Source organism: Mytilus trossulus, chromosome 2 (assembly GCF_036588685.1).
Source record: "Mytilus trossulus isolate FHL-02 chromosome 2, PNRI_Mtr1.1.1.hap1, whole genome shotgun sequence".
In the NCBI taxonomy this organism is placed as follows: domain Eukaryota; kingdom Metazoa; phylum Mollusca; class Bivalvia; order Mytilida; family Mytilidae; genus Mytilus; species Mytilus trossulus.
This window is the reverse complement of record NC_086374.1, coordinates 34,049,810-34,069,796: the sequence shown is the minus strand read 5'-3', so window position 1 is coordinate 34,069,796 and position 19,987 is coordinate 34,049,810. Positions and strand designations below refer to the sequence as shown.

General features: G+C 30.1%; 1 protein-coding gene across 3 annotated transcripts in view; it reads left to right on the top strand.

Annotated features, from left to right (window-relative positions):
- The window catches only part of LOC134707064 (neuroendocrine convertase 1-like), a 59,054-nt gene that overhangs the window by 8,316 nt on the left and 30,751 nt on the right, over positions 1–19,987 (top strand). For 2 of the 3 annotated variants that reach the window (XM_063566549.1, XM_063566547.1), the window contains exons 9-20: positions 643–728; positions 3,417–3,589; positions 5,044–5,173; positions 6,845–6,945; positions 7,248–7,348; positions 8,294–8,406; positions 10,232–10,349; positions 10,862–11,142; positions 11,746–11,832; positions 14,642–14,686; positions 16,496–16,534; positions 17,568–17,699. In XM_063566549.1, coding sequence (XP_063422619.1) covers positions 643–728; positions 3,417–3,589; positions 5,044–5,173; positions 6,845–6,945; positions 7,248–7,348; positions 8,294–8,406; positions 10,232–10,349; positions 10,862–11,142; positions 11,746–11,832; positions 14,642–14,686; positions 16,496–16,534; positions 17,568–17,699 — 1,406 coding nt within the window. The remainder of the gene's footprint in view (positions 1–642; positions 729–3,416; positions 3,590–5,043; positions 5,174–6,844; positions 6,946–7,247; positions 7,349–8,293; positions 8,407–10,231; positions 10,350–10,861; positions 11,143–11,745; positions 11,833–14,641; positions 14,687–16,495; positions 16,535–17,567; positions 17,700–19,987) is intronic. The other variant, XM_063566548.1, reaches the window with a different exon arrangement.

Here is a 19,987-nt window from a genome sequence, read left to right as displayed (position 1 = left end):
CAACAGAAACACAACTTAAAAATGTACCAGGAAAAGAAACGAACTATAATAAACCAATGGCCATTTTCCTGACTTGGTACACGACATTTTTAAAAATGTTGGGTTGAACCTGGTTTTGTGGCATTCCAAAACCTCCCACTTTGATGGCAATGATAATTATAACATTAGAATGACAACATTACATGACAGGACTACATTACAAATAAATGGAAGAAAAATCAAGGACAGAGAAACATGACAAATTACAGGAACAGAATTTTTTATGTTGTTGAACAACAATATTTTGTACATCAAACTTGCCATATTTAATATTAACACTTTCCGTTTGAAGAAGTCAATTTTTCCCATATTGTCCGACCCTGTTTAAATTTTTTCGAGTTCACTCAGTTCCGGGGATTTTTTTTTTTTTAAATGTCTTCTCACTCGATTTAGGAGAATTGAACAACTACTGTTACCTCAAATAAATATGTTTCATATGCAACCGTTATTTGCAATATCATATGTTTTGTTTGGCAGTAATTCAGTTCGTGATTTAAAAAAAAAAATATGGTTTTAAAATGATTATTTGAATAGATCATTTATTTACCGGATTATAAGAAATACTTTTTAAGATAATTAACACTCCTTACTTCCCTTTTTAAGACATGGTACAAGAGTAGCCGGTATTGTGGCAGCGAAACAAAATGGACATGGTATAGTTGGAATTGCATTTGGAGCTGAAATTGCTGGCAAGTTTTTCTTTTTTCTTCAACTTTTAACCAAGAAGTTGGTTCGATGAGACCTTAAAATTACTTCCTTTTTTTTTTTTTTTAAGTTAAAATGACAAATTAGAATTTATTGACTAATATCACAGTATACAGTTTATAAATTGACTATATAGGGAATAAGCCTATTTGTTGAAAAGTTTCCTTCCTGCGTTCTATTTATGACGTCACAAATAGTACTCATTTTGATTTTCTACAAAAAAAATCTATGAAAATGGGTAAATTTCCATTGGTTATTGGACAGAAAAAACGCATAGCACAAACGTCGACAAAAAGATCATTGAATATGATGTTTATAATGATATTTTATATGTCCTGCTTGAGTATTTAGTTTGTCGACGCCTGTGCTCTCCTGGTCCTAAATATGGCTGCAATCTGGCAGATTTTGTCAAATGTCGCCAAAATCTTTTATATTGACCTATTTGGAATGTAACTATCTAAGCTTTAAAATAAAAAGGTTAACAGTGATAGTTCTATTTACCTTTATCACATATCTTTAAATCATCTAAAATAATTTTTATCTTGTAACATTGAACTTTATAATTGAGACCAAAATGGTCCTTACCAAACTTACTTACGGACGTCAGATTATTGTTCCTACTGTAGATAATTTTTATAAGAATCAACAAACCACTGTTAAGAAAACTTTTTACTTTCGATATTGTCTCCTTTTTTATCCTCTCAAAACGAGTTTCAAATGAAAGACTAGGGTTCCAACTCACGTATTTTCATTGTTCATCATTGCATTTTTTAGTCTATCCATGATAAAACTAGATGAGTTCCGACATAAATAAGTATTTGAACTATATTCTACATGCCAACAAACAGGTTGTCTATCTCATCGATTATTGTCTTCTCAATCTGTAATTTTTTATTTTGTCTATTTTCTTTTCCAATTATTTTGATTTGTTATATTTTTTGATTGTTACTTTGTTAAGGCAAATGGTAGATTTTTTAGTATCGTTATATAACAATATAAAAATATGAAAAATGGAAAAAAAACCACAATAAAACATTTACCTCAGTAGGAATAATTGGTTATTTTACAATATCGTTATAATGAATTGAACTCCTTTACGATTGTGGATTGTGGCTATAACATAATAGTTAAAATCACTACACAATAAAGGCATTGCAGATATCAGTAACAATACCTTGATTAAATAAATAAAAAAAACATATGTCTATAACACTTGCCAAAATGTACAATTTTGTTCTTCAGATAATCACTAAATGATTCAACATTTGATAACTATGTTGAACGAATCTATTTCATCGAACTAGAGATAAAGGATAAAAAAGACACAGTTAAGTCTGTCTCATTTCTTAAATTACATTTAGAAATTGACTGACTGAAGACAAAACTTTCGACATGAGAGATGATTTCAATTTTCCAATTAATAACTTTCCATGTCATTGTAACAACATTCCATCAGCACCTGCATACATATATCTCCAAATTGATACTATTTTCCCGGGCTTTTATTTCCTATCATGATTTCTTTGACAGAGGGTTGCTGCTCACGCGGAAGCTATAATACCAAGATTTCCAAATTGTGGAGCTGAAATCATTCCTTCATTAATTTTATGGACTCATCATGAATTCGTTTACGAATATCCGTTTCACAGATAATACCGAATATTTTCCGTATGTCGTAATGACAATCCTGTTTGCGATCAAACGATTAAATTTTTACTAACATTAACAACATTACAGGTGCCAGATAAGGGTCAGTATCTGCTTACCCTTCTGGAGCACCTGAGATCAACCCAAATTTTAGTAGGAATTTCGTGTTGCTTAGTCTTAATTTTTCTATGTTTGGTCATTATGTACGTTATGTTCTTTTTGTTATTTTTGTCTTTTTTCCTTTTGAGCCATGAAGTTGACAATTGTGTTTCGTTTTATAAGTTTCAATGTCCCTCTGGTATCTTCAGCCCCTCTTTTAAGATGAATCTAGAGTCTGACTTACAAAATTATAAGCCTGGTATATGTGATAAGTTTATTTACAGTGGAAATCATTCAAATCATGATAAAGTTTCACTAAAAAGAAATATTCTGTGATAAATTTATGAAATTTGAGCATTCTAATCGTTCTTGAGTTATTCAGTGTCCTTCGTTTGACTAGAAGAAATGAAAATAGAATCATATTCAAAACAGTGTGGTCCTGGCCATTGATTGACGACCTAAATTATCCCATTGACTGGGACAGATTAGGTGAACGTTTCTCTGTAACGACCATTGCTCACTTCTTACTTATTATAGAATTTAAACTGTGGGATCACCAAAGGTTTTTAACGCCTTTAATAATAAAATAATTCGAAAAATTATCCAGGAATAACCTTTATGTTTTGATTTATATTATTGATATAAATCAACACATCATATTATTCCGGATTCGTTTTTCGAATTGCTTTTTTGGTGACCCCACAGATTCAGTGTCTTTAACAAGTACATATTGAGCAGTGATTGTTACCGACAAACGTTCACCTAATCTGTCCCAGTCAATGGGATAATTTAGGTCGTCAATCAATGGCCAGGACCACACTGTTTTGAATATGATTCTATCAACAATCAACAGTGCTGAAGCATGATATATATTTTGACAATTTTGTTCATAATAAATCTAAAAATCATTTTGTTTCTCTTTGTAGATATAACAATAGCATCATCAGCAGTATTTGAAAGTTTTAATGCGGCTTTACTTATACATCGTAGGGATGTTATAGATGTTTACAGTTGTAGCTTTGCTAACTTCCATACTGGAACTAAGACATATCCTCTGCTTCCCAATCAACAACATGCCTTGGAATACGGAACAACTCATGTAACTATATATAAACATAACAGTAAAATACTGTTGTTATGGTTTTATTATTAATTATCTAACAAAACATCCTCTTTTCCTGGAATGTGACGTTTCGGTTTATTCTTATAAACGGGTTTTACAATCATTTTTTTAGTCTTTCGGTACGTTATCGGTTTTCACAATTACATTGTGAGCTTGTTTTCGACATGAGACTTTTAGTACCACTTTTGGGTATCTTTACCTTTTCTCTTACTCTCGAAATATTACAAAATACGATACATAGCCTTAATGATATGTAAGTCTATCTTGAATAAGGTACACAATGAATTAATGTGTATATCTATGAGACAACTTTATTTAGATGTTATATGCATTCCACACTTCTAATATATTCATTTGTAGTAAGCGATGAATCTCTTCTTGATGAACCATATCATGAAGATAATTCATCCTTATGATAGTTATCAAAGGTACCAGAATTATAATTTAATGCGCCGACGCACGTTTCTTTTACATAACACTCATCAGTTACGCTCAGACCAAAACAGTTAAAAAGCCAAAAAAATCCAAGGTTAAAGAGTATTGAGGTACCAAAATTCCAAAAAAAAAATTGATAAAAAAAAACATTATTCGTTTAACTCATATTTTTTTGAAACATTAGAATTGTTCAAGAAAGTACAATGATGTGTCTGATACATACAATGAATGTTTTTCAAAAGTTACAAGAGAGGTATTCAACTTCATAGACCGAAAATAAACTGACATCACCATAACTAAAACAGAAAAAATACAAACAGACAAATAATAGTTCATAACACAACTAAGGTAACTAAATCTAAACAACCCGAACCTAACCGTAACTGGGGGTGATCTCAGGTAATCCGCTATGCAGATCCTGCTCCATATGTTGAACCCGTCGTGTTGTTTGTGTTATTACAAACTCGGTAAATAGTCTAATTCCCTTTTCGCGTTCTGGGTGACGGGCCTCATTTTCGTGAAATACCCAAACATTCTTTGATATTCAATCTTTTCAAGTTTTTAGAATGTTGTTGTTTATTGAATGATTATAGGTGAAATTATCTTAAAACAAACAAAAGAATTTTTGTAACTAGACAGACCGGACGCTTAGGTAAAAAAAAAAAGATCATACCCGATCTACCTTAAACTGCGGCTGATAGTTGTCTCATTTGTATTTATACCACATCTTCTTATCATTAAATTGTATTAACAAATCGATTCATCTGCATAAGATTCAGGCATATACTGTATTACCCTATACACATTTAAACTCTTATATTACATAAGTAATTGTATGATTGCAAACGTTCGTAGCAAGGTTGTCGGCTCTCCGAAAATTCCCGATTCGAAATTCTGAGTTCATTGCTGTCATTATGAGCTAAGGTTCTTGCTTGAAAGTTGTAATCTAGCATTACACTGGATATAAATGATGTACTGTATTTTTATATGACCAGGGAAGACGTGGTCGTGGATCTGTTTATGTGTTTGCTACTGGAAATAGTGGCGGAGAAGAAACAGATGTCTTTCGTGATAGTTGTTCTTATGACAGACTGGTTACTAATAGATACGTGATTTCTGTAGCAGGTATTCGCTTATTTTTTTTTTTTATAAATATTTGTTTTTCAATTGTTAACCTACAATTCATTTAAAAATAATGCATTTGTCTTTCTTATTATATAAAATATACAGGAAGAGAGCACATAAAATCACCAAAAACATACTTACTTTAACCTATAATGGTTTACTTTTTAAATTGTTGTTTGGATGGCGATTTGTCTCACACCACATCTTCCTATATCTAATTAAGGTGGAATAGGAGTGTAAAATAAAAATAATGGAATTTGTTTATACTTGCTAAAATTCCCTTGAAGAGTCACATCCTCGTAAAATACCAATTTTAAAAATCAACCAAACATAATCTTCTTTTGTAAAAATATTTATAAGTGATTATCTTATAATTCTTTTCTTTTCTTTGAAATGAAAATTGACATTAGTAATCTGCATTACTGCATCAAATTTTGCTAACTTGATCGAAAATCTGGTCCTTAAAGTCTCTGTTTTTTACAAATCAAAATGGCGAAAGATACCCAAACCACCTTAAACTTGTATTAAAACCATCAAATTTTCAATTTATTATACATTGATTTTACTTTAAAAACAATTCATTGTAAATTTCAACCCCTTTGTAATACCTTTTCGTAAACGGTTTACAGATAACTGTCAAGATATCAAATGAAAATCAAAATGTCTTTCGTCTCATTTTTTCTTAAAATTGCGTCAAAAGGTTCGGTTTAGGTCAATAAATAGTGAATGGGCTATACCGCAGATTTTTCTAAACTTTTGCACAACCTTAACTGGTTGAACTACAAAAGATAATCGAAGAAAAAAACATTTATCTCTTTTATAATCTGAAATATTACAAATTGGTTTCTTTCAATATGAGTGATTATTTGTTTAGATAGCACATATAATCGGCGTAAAATCTTCCAAAGTTTGGCTTAAAAACATAAAATGTCTAAATCAACTCCATAGATTTTTCTTAAAAAACTGAAAATTGCTTGCGCATTAATTTCTGGTTTAATGATATAAAGTAATCATATGGTCACCGACTTGGTCATTTGTCTTATTATCAATTTGTTACCTTGTTGATTGTAAAAAAAGTCAAAAAGGTACAACGTTACTATCATATCGACTTTTTTGGGGGGATTTTATCACAAAGAACACGACTGTGAATGGTGTATACCGTAACAACGAAGTCGGTGACCCTATTTTTATTTCGCACCTTTAAAACGGAAATTAATGTATCAACAGCATATAGTATTTGAAGAAAAATCTATGGAGTATTATTAGAAATTTTGTGATTTTAAGACAAATTTTAGAAGGTTTTTAGCCGATTTTGTATGCTTTCTATAAATGTTCACCCATTTTGAAAGAATTCAATCAGTAATATTTCAAATGACAAATTAGATAAATGCATTATTTTTCGATTTTTTTTAATTTTTTGTATATAATTCATCGAATCAAAGTTGTATGCAAAATTTTACTGAAATCTGTGACATCTGAAAGTTTCGTCCATCAAAATGTCATCAACTGTCTAAATAACAGTATTGAACATATATTCATGATGAAATGGTGAATTGCAAAATTAGAAAACGTATGAAAAATGAATAATGTAAAGGTAAATGTAATTCATATAGAAGGGTGACTGATAATGTAGCAATAATATGGTTTTATATTTCTTGTTTATCTTTAAAGGGATTCAGCACAATCTTCAAAAACTTCCAAACGGCGAAGCTTGTAGTGCTATGATGGTTGCAGCCTTTACTGCAAAAGCGGGCGAGAATTTATATAAAGTGGTTTGTATGATTATTTATAGAACTCTGTGACACCAAAAATAATTGTATATTGTTGATTAACTAATATTTGGTTTTCTGCAATAACACCACATTTGGTTTACTACTTTGAATTTAATGTAAATGAATTTTGTTTTAACATTAGTGTATATTTAGAAATGTGGATCCAAAGTCCCTTAGATGTAACTGTTACGAAAACTATAACGACTTTACCCATTACTTAAAAATGGCATTAACATGTATATTTGAAAAAAAATATCCATATGATAAACACATATCACTATTAATAAATGTTTATTCCGTAGAAAACAACAGATATTGGAGGAAGAACTACCCTCAATTTTAATCAGAACTCAGCAGCAGCACCAATGGTATCAGGTGCTGTAGCTCTTGCTTTAAGTGCCAAGTAAGTGTGTCAATGCAAAGAGTAAATGCATCTCATTAGGGCCACCAAAAACTCATACTTTTGTTATAATTTTGTAATTGTATAATGTATAAGAATTGTTATTTTACAATATGAGACAAACACTTGTCATAAACTTTATCTACATCATTCTATTTAAAAATAAATAGAGATGTTTTATGACTTTTATGAAGTTTCAGTAATGAGTCGAAATTAAATTACAGAAGTAAATTCAAAGTATTTGATAAATTTTACGAATATATTTGCATGAATATGTTTGTTTACAAATGTTAGGTGTGTGAACGTTTTCGTCATTATTATAGTTTAATAGTTTCGAACTTGATTGTTTTCACTTGTATATTTATATTGTTTTTCATGGGAATTTGAACTCAATTTATTGAGACATGAAGGGATAACAACAGCTATTCTGTAATTATCAACTTCGCACTTTTCTTCATACTAAAATTCATAATAAAATCAACGGTACCAAATTTGTTGCACCAGATGCGCATTTCGATCATACGGGATGCATTTATGAAAATAAAGACAACACAATTTCCCTTTGAACTCCCTTCGTGAAATTTTTATCCTAGAATAGAAAGCTGACTATGCACGACTACTATTGTGTTCAAAGGCCAAAACATAGGGCTGTGCGGCAAACTTTCAACATTGATATGCTCTGAACTTGTTACTGTTTAAATGCCTGAAATATTCGATATTGGACGTTAAGTAATCATTAATCAAAAACAAACTTTCACATCTCTCATACATTTTTTAAAACTAAACCAAACTTAACACAAACCACATCAATCATTAAAAGAAAATAGAATATGTATAAAGATACATTTTTATATTAATGAAGAATGAAACATAGAAAATAAGATTGTGTCTGTATCCCTTATGATCCATAGCATTCAATTGTATTAATATGATATTCTTTTCTATCAGTTCAGCTTTAACTTATCGGGACATTATGCATTTACTGGTACAGACGTCAAGAAGTGATTTCCAAGATCAAACATATCAATCAAAGTTCTTTACAAATGCTGCAAACATCAAAGGTAAATATTAAGAATACAAAATATCATACAGTTTTTTAAAGAATAAAAAATTGAAATAAATTACCCTTTTAATAGATTTTTTTATACATGTATTAAAATGAATAGATATTCAAATAGGTGTTGTCAAGCGAACATTCATTGTGTATGTTCTACACGAATATCTTTTGTCAAACCCGTACAACCTTACAATTGATATAAAGGATTGTACATGCGGATACTCGGAGAGAACAAAAAAACTGAATTGTATATTAATAATGATAATAATAATAATAATAATAACAATAATAATAATAATAATCATAATAATCATAACTATAACAATAAATTCTTCAATCAAAGAGGGTACCTCAATTAGAACTAGTCTAATTTTCATTGAGGCCCCAAAACAATATACATGCATACAGTAAAACTGAGAATGGAATGGGTATGAGTCAAAGAGGCAACAACCCGACCATAGAACAGACACCAGCAGTAGATCACTAATAGGTCTTTAAGGCAGCGAGAAACTTCCGCAACCGGAGGTGTCCTTCAGCTGGTCCCTAAACAAACACATATATATATATTATATATACTAGTACAGGGATAATGAATGCCATACTAAACTCAAAATTAAACACAAGAAACTAAAATTAGAAATAATACCAGGCTAACAAATGCCATGAGCTATTGACTTGGGACAGGGGCAAAATGCGGCGGGGTTTAACATGTGTATGAGATCTCAACCCACCATTCTATACATCTAGCCAATGCAGAAAAGTAAACGCATAACAATACGCACATTACAATTCAGTTCAAGAGAAATCCGAGTCTGATGTCAGATGGTGTAACAAAAGAAAATAAACAAAATGACAATAATACATAAATAACATCAGACTACTATTAGTTAACTGACATGCCAGCTCCAGACTTCAATTATACTAATTGAATGATTATGTCTTCATCATATGAATTTCAGGTAAAAATCCCTCTCATTAAGGGTTTAGTATCATAACATCATAACATATATGAGAAGAACATAACCCGTGCCATGCCATCAACTGGTTTTAAAATAAATGTGTTTAGTTCCGATGCAAAGACCTATAAGTGAATCAATATTAAAGTCAAAATATGCAATCTTGAAAGACCTGAAAATTGTATCGTAACTATATCCATTCTTAATAAGTCTATTTAAAGGTTTTGTTAGTTTCTGAGGTGAATACTGACATTTTTGTGCTTGATAAAGGATATTACCATTAAAGATTGGATGTGAAATACATAAACGTATAAGAAGTCTGCATGTTGAGCTATATTTACGAATCATGTCCTTGTACCGATGATATAATTTAGTAAATGTTGACTAGTGTGTGAAATCAAACAGTTAACATTCATACATTAATAAAAAAAAAAATATATATATTACCATACATATGACAAGTATATACATAACTCAATCATTCAAATATATAAATGGCAAAAAATAGCAATACTTATTTGATAAAGTTTTGTTTAATTTTCTTATTTTTACAACAAACAAGACACGTTTTGTGTGATTTGTTTTGTTTTTTGAATGAAACAAATGCGTTGCTGTCGTACAACATCATGAAAGAATATCGGAAACAATGAATTTTTGACAAAGCAACAAAGTTAAAATGAATTTGATATTGCAAAAGACAACAAACAAATATATCGCTTTCCATTAATAAAAAAAAAGATTGAAAATGTCGATCCTTAATTTCAGTTGTCCTGATGAGAAATCCACTTCCTAAATATATTTACATGCCTCTGCTTTTTTTCAATATTGCATGTATAACATAAGATTTATTTGGAAATCAATCTTTAATTTTAGTATCATCATACTTTGGATTTGGATTACTTGATATTGGCAAGTTAGTTGATAGGAGTAAAACTTGGAGTAACGTCCCACCAAGAGAAACTTGTATTACAAGAAAAACATTTGACAGTTCGTAAGTAATTCTATATGTATTTAGAAATCAAACTTGATAAATATTTGTTCTTATGCTGAATAATATGCCAATGTTTGTCATTTCAGTCAAAATATCTTCTATTTATAATATAGTTTTTCATTATAACATACCTGTAAATTATGTAACAGACCTATAATCTAACGGGTAAATGAAGAATACTTTATACAACCAAACGACTCTTGCAAGTTGATAATTATACATCAAGGCAAATTAGTATACTGATAATATTTTGATTGAGTGTTAACTAAGAACAAGATAAACTTTAAAAGGAATAGTTTTTTTCCAATCTCGATATATAACATTGATTTGTACGTTTGTTTTATCAAAGGAATGCCCAATATGATGAACGTACTACATTCATTAAAATAAAAACATATTTACATGTATACTCCACAGTATGTTTAAACTGTACAATGTCATATACTACAAATGCACGTAAGGATGATGTACAAATGATCCATTACAAATGATTCGATTTTTCTATATTTAAGACTAAATCGTGACCCCACTCATTTTGTGGTTGATATTACTGAATGCGCTGTTGATTATATAGAACATGTTGAAATATCATTAAAAGTAAACCACATACATGCTGGCCAGATACAATGGGTTCTAGTTTCTCCGTATGGCACAAAATCTACAATTCTTCCCGGTAGAGGTCTAGATCCTACTACAAATATGAACATAACTGTTTTAACAGTTCAACTGTGGGGAGAAAATCCGGAAGGACAATGGAGATTTGAACCAACAGCTATGTTTAATAAAAGTCTTGGTATGTTTATTTAAATTATAGAAGACATAAACTGATTTATTAAAGTTTAAGATTTTACGTCTAATGCATGTTCAACCAACGTTTGATTTCCCTCATTTGGAAATAATGATATTTGAATTATCTAATTAAATCAGACTTTTAATAAAGAATAAGAAATCTGAGCCTTTTCCAATGGCAATTTACTTTGAAATATGATTTTTTTCAAAAAACATCTTTAATATTGTTGATATGTAATGAATCTGTTTACAACATATAAACAATAAGTTACCTTTTTGAATTTAGTTTCAAACTTATATACCATAACTTTATCGTCAACATTTATTATCAAGGGGCAAGTTGAAATAATTATTATAAAATCCTTGGGAAGTTCAATTCAGAAAAAAATGTAGAAAAACATGAACATGACTCCTCTTATGAATCAATAAATCAGACAAACAATAAATTAAATTAATTTATCAAAGCTCAGCTTTCTTCGCAAGTTCGTATACAATACATATACTAGTAAATGTAAATTAATTGAATAGATGTCAAACATTTATTATTGATACAAAAAAAGTAAGATTAAATCAACGCATTAAGATAAAAACAATATTTCCGTTTCAGACCACGGCACAGTAGAAACAGTAAGTCTATCGATTCATGGATATACGTGTTTATCTCGTCATGAATGTCTACCATCTGCAGATCAAGGTAATTTTTCATACCAATTTAAAATGAAAAACGTATATTTCGCATCATAGATGGTAACATAATTTAAAAATTATATATATTTTTAAGATTTACGTTAGGATAGTTGACATCGATGAAATCAAGAGGCACTGTCTTGTCTATTTTTGGTGATGTCCACTTGTCGTTACTCGGTACTTGTAAATCTCATCATTGTGTTGTTGTTTTATGGTAGATCTTTTTGCTTATATTGGGAAATAAATAAATTTGATGTTATTACTGTCTTCTGATTGGTTAAAATTATTAGTTTTATTTTCAATGTTGTCAATTTTGATGGCAACACGCCCACTCTGACGTTGAGTATTCATACGCCAACATGTGTGTACGCTTGTTATTGTTAATATAAATAATATAAAAAGTTCTTTGAGCCTTATTTTTGATAGAAATTTATTTATAATGAATGGCAATGATTTATTTTGATTTTATTGAACCATAAAACTAATTTTTGACTCTTCACATTTTACATAATCCGCTTCGCGGATTATTCAATGTGAAGGGTCAAAAATTAGTTTTATGGTTCAATAAAATCAAAATAAATAATAGCCATTCATTAAACATCCAAATATTTGATAAGTTGAAGACAAAATAGGAGTTGTATAAGAAAAGGGCCTTCTTTAAAAATTATTTAAAAAACGTGTTTCTCGGGTTTTTATAATTAAATGATTAATGTATGCTATTCAATATTACCATAATATACTGGTTAGAAATATTTCATTTATATTTTGAATAATTCCATGATTTGAATTAATTCAGTAACTTGACGAAGTTATATGAAATAAAGTTCACAAGTACGTGATTTAGAAATAATAAAGAACATAACCGTCTTTCAAAAAAGATATTTTGTCATTGTGATTCATCATGACGGATGATACATTAATATTTTTTTGAAAGTGAAAATGTTTTTAAGTTTCCTTACAAATCTTAAAAGTACGAGCAAGCGAGTTTTTCTTTCTATACTGTAAGCACAATAGAATTAGACTTATCTTAAAGGGTTAGATTCATCTGAAAAAATATTGGCTTGCTATGACGAACACATGGTCGATGCCACTGCTGATGGACGTTTCGTCCCCGAGGGTATCACCAGTCCAGTAGTCAGCACTTCGGTGTATCTATCCCAAATTCATGTATTTTAGTTTTGATGTAATATTTGTTATTCTCATTGGATTTTGTATAAAGCTTAGTCCGTTTTTGTGTGTGTCACATTTTAATGTTGTGTCGTTGTTGCCTTTATTTGACATGAATATCAATGATATGGTCATTTTTATAAATTTTCTGTTTACAAAAGTATCAATTATTCAAAATACTAAGAATTTTCTTATTCCAGGTATAGATTACCTCAGCTGTATTTGGCACAATTTTGGAATTTTTGGTTCTCAATGCTCTTCAACTTTGTACTCGTTTGGCTTTATAACTATTTTGATATGAGCGTCACTGATGAGTCCTTTGTAGTCTGGTGTATTGAATTAAAATCCTGGAACCTATGATAACTATTGTCAGTAACTTTTTTAATTTCATTATTAAATTTCCCACACAATATCAGGAGAAGTCAAAATCAATATTAAGATAAAGACATTTTTAACTATCATGTATTAAAGAGAAAATTCGTAAATAAATCCATTATATATACCAGTAAATAAAAGATACTAAAAAAAACATTAAGAGAACACAGCTTTTTCATCAATGCAGAAGTTAAAATTAATATTTTTGTTAAATAAATTTAAGTAATCAATGAAAAAGCTAATTTAAATTGAAAGTGGAAAATTTTACGTTGGGGGTGAAATGCAATTTTTTTGGCTTATATCTCAAAAGCCAAAGCATTTAGAGCAAATCTGATTTTGGATAAAAATGTTCATAGATCAAGTTCTTTCAGCCCTGAAATTTTCAGATGAATCTAACAACCCACTGTTGGGTTGCTGCCACTAAACTTATAGACTGAGCAACAATAATCCCACAAAAACACTGGGGTCGATCACAGTTGCTCCGAAAAGGTACGCAAATCTTAATCAACATGTTGCACTCGTTGTGTTGTGTTGCTAATGTTAGAATACACCTTGTGACAGTCTAACTCAGTAGGTTAATGGATCTTAACGTACATAAGATGCAATAAAATCCTGAAAAATGTACCTACACTTAACGTCAAGACCATAGAAAGAGATGCGAACAACAAAGATATACCAACCTGGCATTTTCACCTTCTTTTTTTCTTTTGGTTAATTTCAACTGGATAGAAGCCTGTTATTCTATTTTTGGAGCTACTTATCAAAACAATTGATGAAAGACCCAACTATTTAAAAAGTGTTCATCTCTTTTTCACATTTGATGGGCTACGAGATGTTATCTCGTCATCACTGACAAGTGTATTTCAGTTATTTGTAAACAACGGAAGGCAAACAATTCATGTATAAGTAACATATAGTTTGAAGAACTCATTTTTACATATTACGTTTTACAATTTATTTTTGATTCAAAAGTTTACAAAGATCTCGATGTTCCATACTATAATTTAAAATATATTTCAAACACATACATAAGATGCCAAAAAATCCTGAATTATGCACCTACATTAAACTTTGAGCACAACGAAAAAAAATGTGACCACTGTATATATACCAATATGGGTATTTTACACTACCTCATTAGGACTTCCATTTCTTGTGTATGATTCAACTGGATAACTGCCTGTTATTCCTTATTTAGAGTAATTTATCATTGTAAACTATAATTGATAAAAACAAACTTATATTAAACTTTTTCGTTTCTTATCTTTCCTCAGTTGATAGTACACATCGCTTTAAAGCTTCACCAAGCAGAGTTGAAAGTAAGTATTTTTATTTTAAAAAATGACAGAAAGTTATTTAGGTTCGATTAACATATATTTTGTAAATTCGTTTATACATTTTACGCTTTTTAGATATTCATCAGATATGTATTCATTTATTAAGTTTTTGTTTTATTTTAACAAAAGCAAAAAGTATAATCACAAAAATACTGAACTCCAAGGAAAATTCAAAACGGAAAGTCCCTATTCCAGTGACAAAATCAAAATCTCAAACACATCAAACGAATAGGTGACAACTGTCATATTCATGACTTGGGACAATCATTTTCTTATGTAAAAGATGGTCAATTAAGGGGGATTGCGGGTATGAATATTTTTTGACGAATAAACATCAATGCCAAACAACATTGAAAACTTAAAGACTTCGGAAATTCTAAAATGAACAAGAAATAAGTAGATAATGACTACAAATGATCTTCGCTAAATGGCCTAATAAGAGCATATAACTAGAAATCACATTAGCTTCAGTTAATGTGACAAACATCCGGACTAGAAGTCTTAATAAAAGCAGATATTTAGCCAAATATTTATCTTTTTACGCATTAACTTTAAAAGCTAAATCGGGTCGATTGAAGTATAATATGGCGGCTTTCCTGTGGTACCTTTAATACACATCTATACTGCACGTGGAAATAGTGCCAGGTTAAAAACGATGATTTTTTTCCGCGTTATTTTGAACTATTTTCAGATGCTTACTACTTCACATATATAACTACTTTAACTGTATTTACCAATTTTGTTCACAAAATATTTTTAGAAGGGGTAAGTAATGAGATTTGTCAAGCGAATTAGCAGTGGGATAGTCGTTGTAAGTTGGGTAACATCAAGGAAGATTTTAGCGCCATTTGTACCAGATTTGATATTTACGACAAACATTTTTCTGAAACTGAATAATCGAAAGATAGTTCAAGACATTAAAATTCCAAGAGGTATTTAGGTAATTTAAACTCGTTAACTAATTGACTTTTTCAGCATTCGCCACTCCATTATAATGACTTTATTAACACCATGTGCTCCTGACGAAAAGAAGATGACAACAGATTTATGACAAAAATTACTCAAATAGACACAACATAATAATAATAGTCTCCACTCTTAACGAATACTGCGTGTTTGTGTCTTAAATGATAAGCAACATGTGTTAGTGGTCTTAGATATATAAAACAATAAATAAATGTCTCCAGATCAGTATTTTTTACTGATTTTGGCACCCCTTATAATGAAAAAAAACAAAACAACAACGATCAATATACGGTACAAAAAGTTTGATAACCACAGATACACAATGTAGTACTAGTGGGTATGTAATACTTTTGACGTCTGTACAAACCTTCTCTTTTTCTTGTCAAGGGCATACCACATCAGATTAAAACCATTAACAATGCATTGCACTCTGATAGCAATTTTGATATATTGAGATAAGACGTGGCACGGTACTTGTCTATCCCAAATTCATGTATTTGGTTTTGATGTTATATTTGTTATTCTCTTGGTGTTTTGTCTGTTGCTTGGTCCGTTTCCGTGTGTGTTGCGTTTCGGTGTTGTGTCGTTGTTCTCCTCTTATATTTAATGCGTTTCCCTCGGTTTTAGTTTGTTACCCCGATTTTGTTTTTTGTCCATGGATTTATGAGTTTTGAACAGCGGTATACTAATGTTGCCTTTATATAGCAAATCATATATAAGTAGAAAAATGTATAAAAAAATGTTGAATGTTATAATGAGGAAGAATGGTTTTAAGTTCTGCTGTTAATCATATTATTATTTTATATTATTTGGGTTTATTTGTAGATCCAGTGCCACAAATAAGAAGACCTCTGCAAGAGCCAGGTATTAATTTTACAAATGATATACAGAAATAAAAAATTATCAACAATGTGATGCAACTCATGACATTTTCGGTATATAGGGTATCTTTTCCGTCTTGGGTTTTGGAATACCAGAAACAATCGGTTTGGATCTTTTATAAAATGTGCAAATTTTGAGAGTGGTAGGTTATTCATGTGTTATAATTGTCTTTTCAAAATAGAAAATGACATTTTTTATAATATTTATGGTTGTCGTTTACAAAAATCTTTATACTTTTGTTTGATTATTTTTTTCCATATTTGCGTAATAAAATAGGGCAACTCAAATGTAAGGTCAGATAATTCAGATAATTCAGATGGTCTTTTAAGAATACAATGCAATGTCATATATCAGAACACATGTAGACTTGGACATCCAAATTTTCTACCCACTACCCCCAAACAAAAAACTAGCGCACGAAACCTCAATTTCTTAATAAATAAAATTGGGAATGGAATGAAGAATTTGTCAAATAGACAAAAACCCAACCAAAGAGTAGAAACAGCCGAAGGTCACTAATGGATCCTCACTGTAGCTTGAAATTCCGCAACTGGAGACAAGCTACTCCTGCCTCCTAATAATGTTAATTAGTAAAGTCATTATGGACGTCAAACTATACCTCAAAACATATAAATGATATAACATATCAACAACTTACAAAACAATATGGTTTGTCGAAATTTTTAGAATCAATCAACGGTATATACTAATTCATAATTATCCTTTAATTTGCATTGACAAAAAGTAGAATAAGTACCGAACTCCAAGACAATCCAAAAAGTTTTTTTTTTTTATCAAATGGCATTTGCAAAAGCTCAACACATCATTGGAAATATTTCGATACTGCATACCAAAATTGTTCGATAAAAGTAATAAAACATGTATCTGATTCGTATGACCTTCATGATATGTATGGATAGTTTGATTTTGCTAAAACATAAAATTGGTTTGTTTTGAAGAATATATTCTTGCAAAAGAAAATACAACATCATGTGTAATATTGTTTTTATGACAGAAAATTTGCAAGAGTGTCCAACAACATTAGACAGTCGCTGTGTTGAACAGTGTTCAAATAACACGGATTGTAACGGACGAAAAATATGTTGTAACAATGGATGTGGTCACACGTGTGAATGGTCTCTAACAGGTATGTACTTAAAGTTCACGGTATTGTGTTTTCTATTGTTTTTTATTTTTGTCGTCGAAATGTTCAACTTAACACTTAATTTGAGAACAAACTATTTGTTTAAATTAGATATACATTTTATTGATATGTATGTTTAAATTCAAGGTTTGAGTTAAAAAGCAAAAAATCGGCATTGGTTCCCAATTATAATTAGATTAACTAAGTTTGAATGAAGATATTTTTAGAGGTCTTTCAAAAACTATATCATTGTGGTTGTGCTAGTATAAATTTTGATTATGTTAAATTGAGAATAAAAATGTGGATTACAACCCGACCTTATAATAGAAAAACACATCAAGAAAGACCTGTACTTGGGGGCGGTCACTATAATAAACACTAGTTCTGAGAAACTGGAAGTCACAGTTAACTCCGTTGTAGCGTTTATTAATTATTTCGGCAAATAAATTTATCATTTATAGGTTTTTGTCAAAACTACTCATTTGTCATATCCGAGTAGTTTTAGTAGAAAGTAAGCTCTTCTTATATTCATTAAACTTAGAAACATTTTGAATCTTAAGTGCCAGTCCGCCTAAGGATCAGGCAGTGGTGAAAACATGACAAAAACAACCCACCCAATTTGACACTGATAATATGAAGTTATGCACAAAAAAACCATTCATTTCCATTTTCTTTTCTGGTAATAGAAGATACAATTTGGTTGAAATGCACTAGTAATTAACGAATAAGGGGAGATAACTCTGTTATTTGCTATCATTTTAACCAATTTTCTAACCAAGTTATTTGATATTACCAGACACACACTAACGCAAGACTAATACTTTTTAACTCAGGATAATGGTTAGTATTGAATAGCATGATTAGCTGGGTGGATTTTTTCTAATCATGTTTTAATTTTTACCTAAATTGCCTGATTCTTACAAAGACTGGCACTTAAATGTATAGGTTAATTTATAAATAACAAAACTCATTTGTAAGAATGTCACAAAAGACCTATAACTTAACTGTAATAAATTAATCCCAATATGAATACAATAATTCACTTTTTTCAATGAGTATACAGTTTTATTTCAACAAAAGGGGTTATTTTCTGATGCGTACAATTCTGGTCAGTATTCGATATATCAGAGAGAGAATATTGTCAAAAGGGGACATAAACATCGTTACTGAATTATTCCTTTGCAAGTCAATAATTCGATCTCATTAAATTCGTATTTATGTGAACTTCAATTAGATTTCAAAGCTACAGATGAGTTACGCATTAACTATGTGCGATCAACTAGAAAAACTAATATCAACATTGAAATTGAAACAATGGTAAAACATTCGGTTGACTAATACAATCTACAAAAACCCATTCTTATACAAGTGAAAACGAATATAAACATAGTGTGTTATCTTCTTATATAAAATCAAACAGACCTAGAAAAATACAATTGCACGAGTGCTAACTATTCATATCTATGTTTATGTTTGTAATGGGTTATATGACCATCCGCATTTTTCGGAAGGTCACCTCGATGGTTAATTTAACTAAAATACACACGAATACTTATTCAAAATTTCGAGTTTATATATCTTACATTGTTCATTTATTATTATACATTCATCGGGAATGCTCAAAGACGAATACTGTAATTTCAGAAATTATTTCGAGGTTTTTATTTTTGCCAAAATGCAAAAGAGTTGTAAACGAAATTATTTAAACTCGCATTTTGAAATATTTTATATGAATTAAAAGGATTTTTTTTCAAAATCGTAATACTTAAAATCGCATTTAAGCGTTAAATGACAAAAATCGCAATAATAAATGCACGCAATAATTTCTGAATTAACAGTATTTGAAACCAATGATGTACAAGAAATGAATCAGTTGAAAACTATATTTTCAAAATGACATAAAAAAAGAAACCACATCAATCTTACCTGTCCTAAGTCTAGAATCTGATGTACAGTAGTTGCCGTTTGTTTATGTTATTTATATGTGTTTCTCGCTTCTCGTTTTTTATATAGATTAGACCGTTTTAATGGTTTTACACTAGTAATTTTAGGGCCCTTTATAGCTTTTTGTTCGGTGTGAGCAAATGCTCCATGTTGAAGGCCGTACATTTACCTATAATGGTTTACTTTTATGAATTATTATTTGGATGGCAAATTGTCTCATTGGCACTCACATCACATCTTCCAGTATTTATTTAGGTCAATGAAACCCTAGTTTCTAATCAAATCTTATTTTAACAATTTTCTATTAATCATGTCAGTTATGCTGGGCTGATGATACCCTCGGTAGT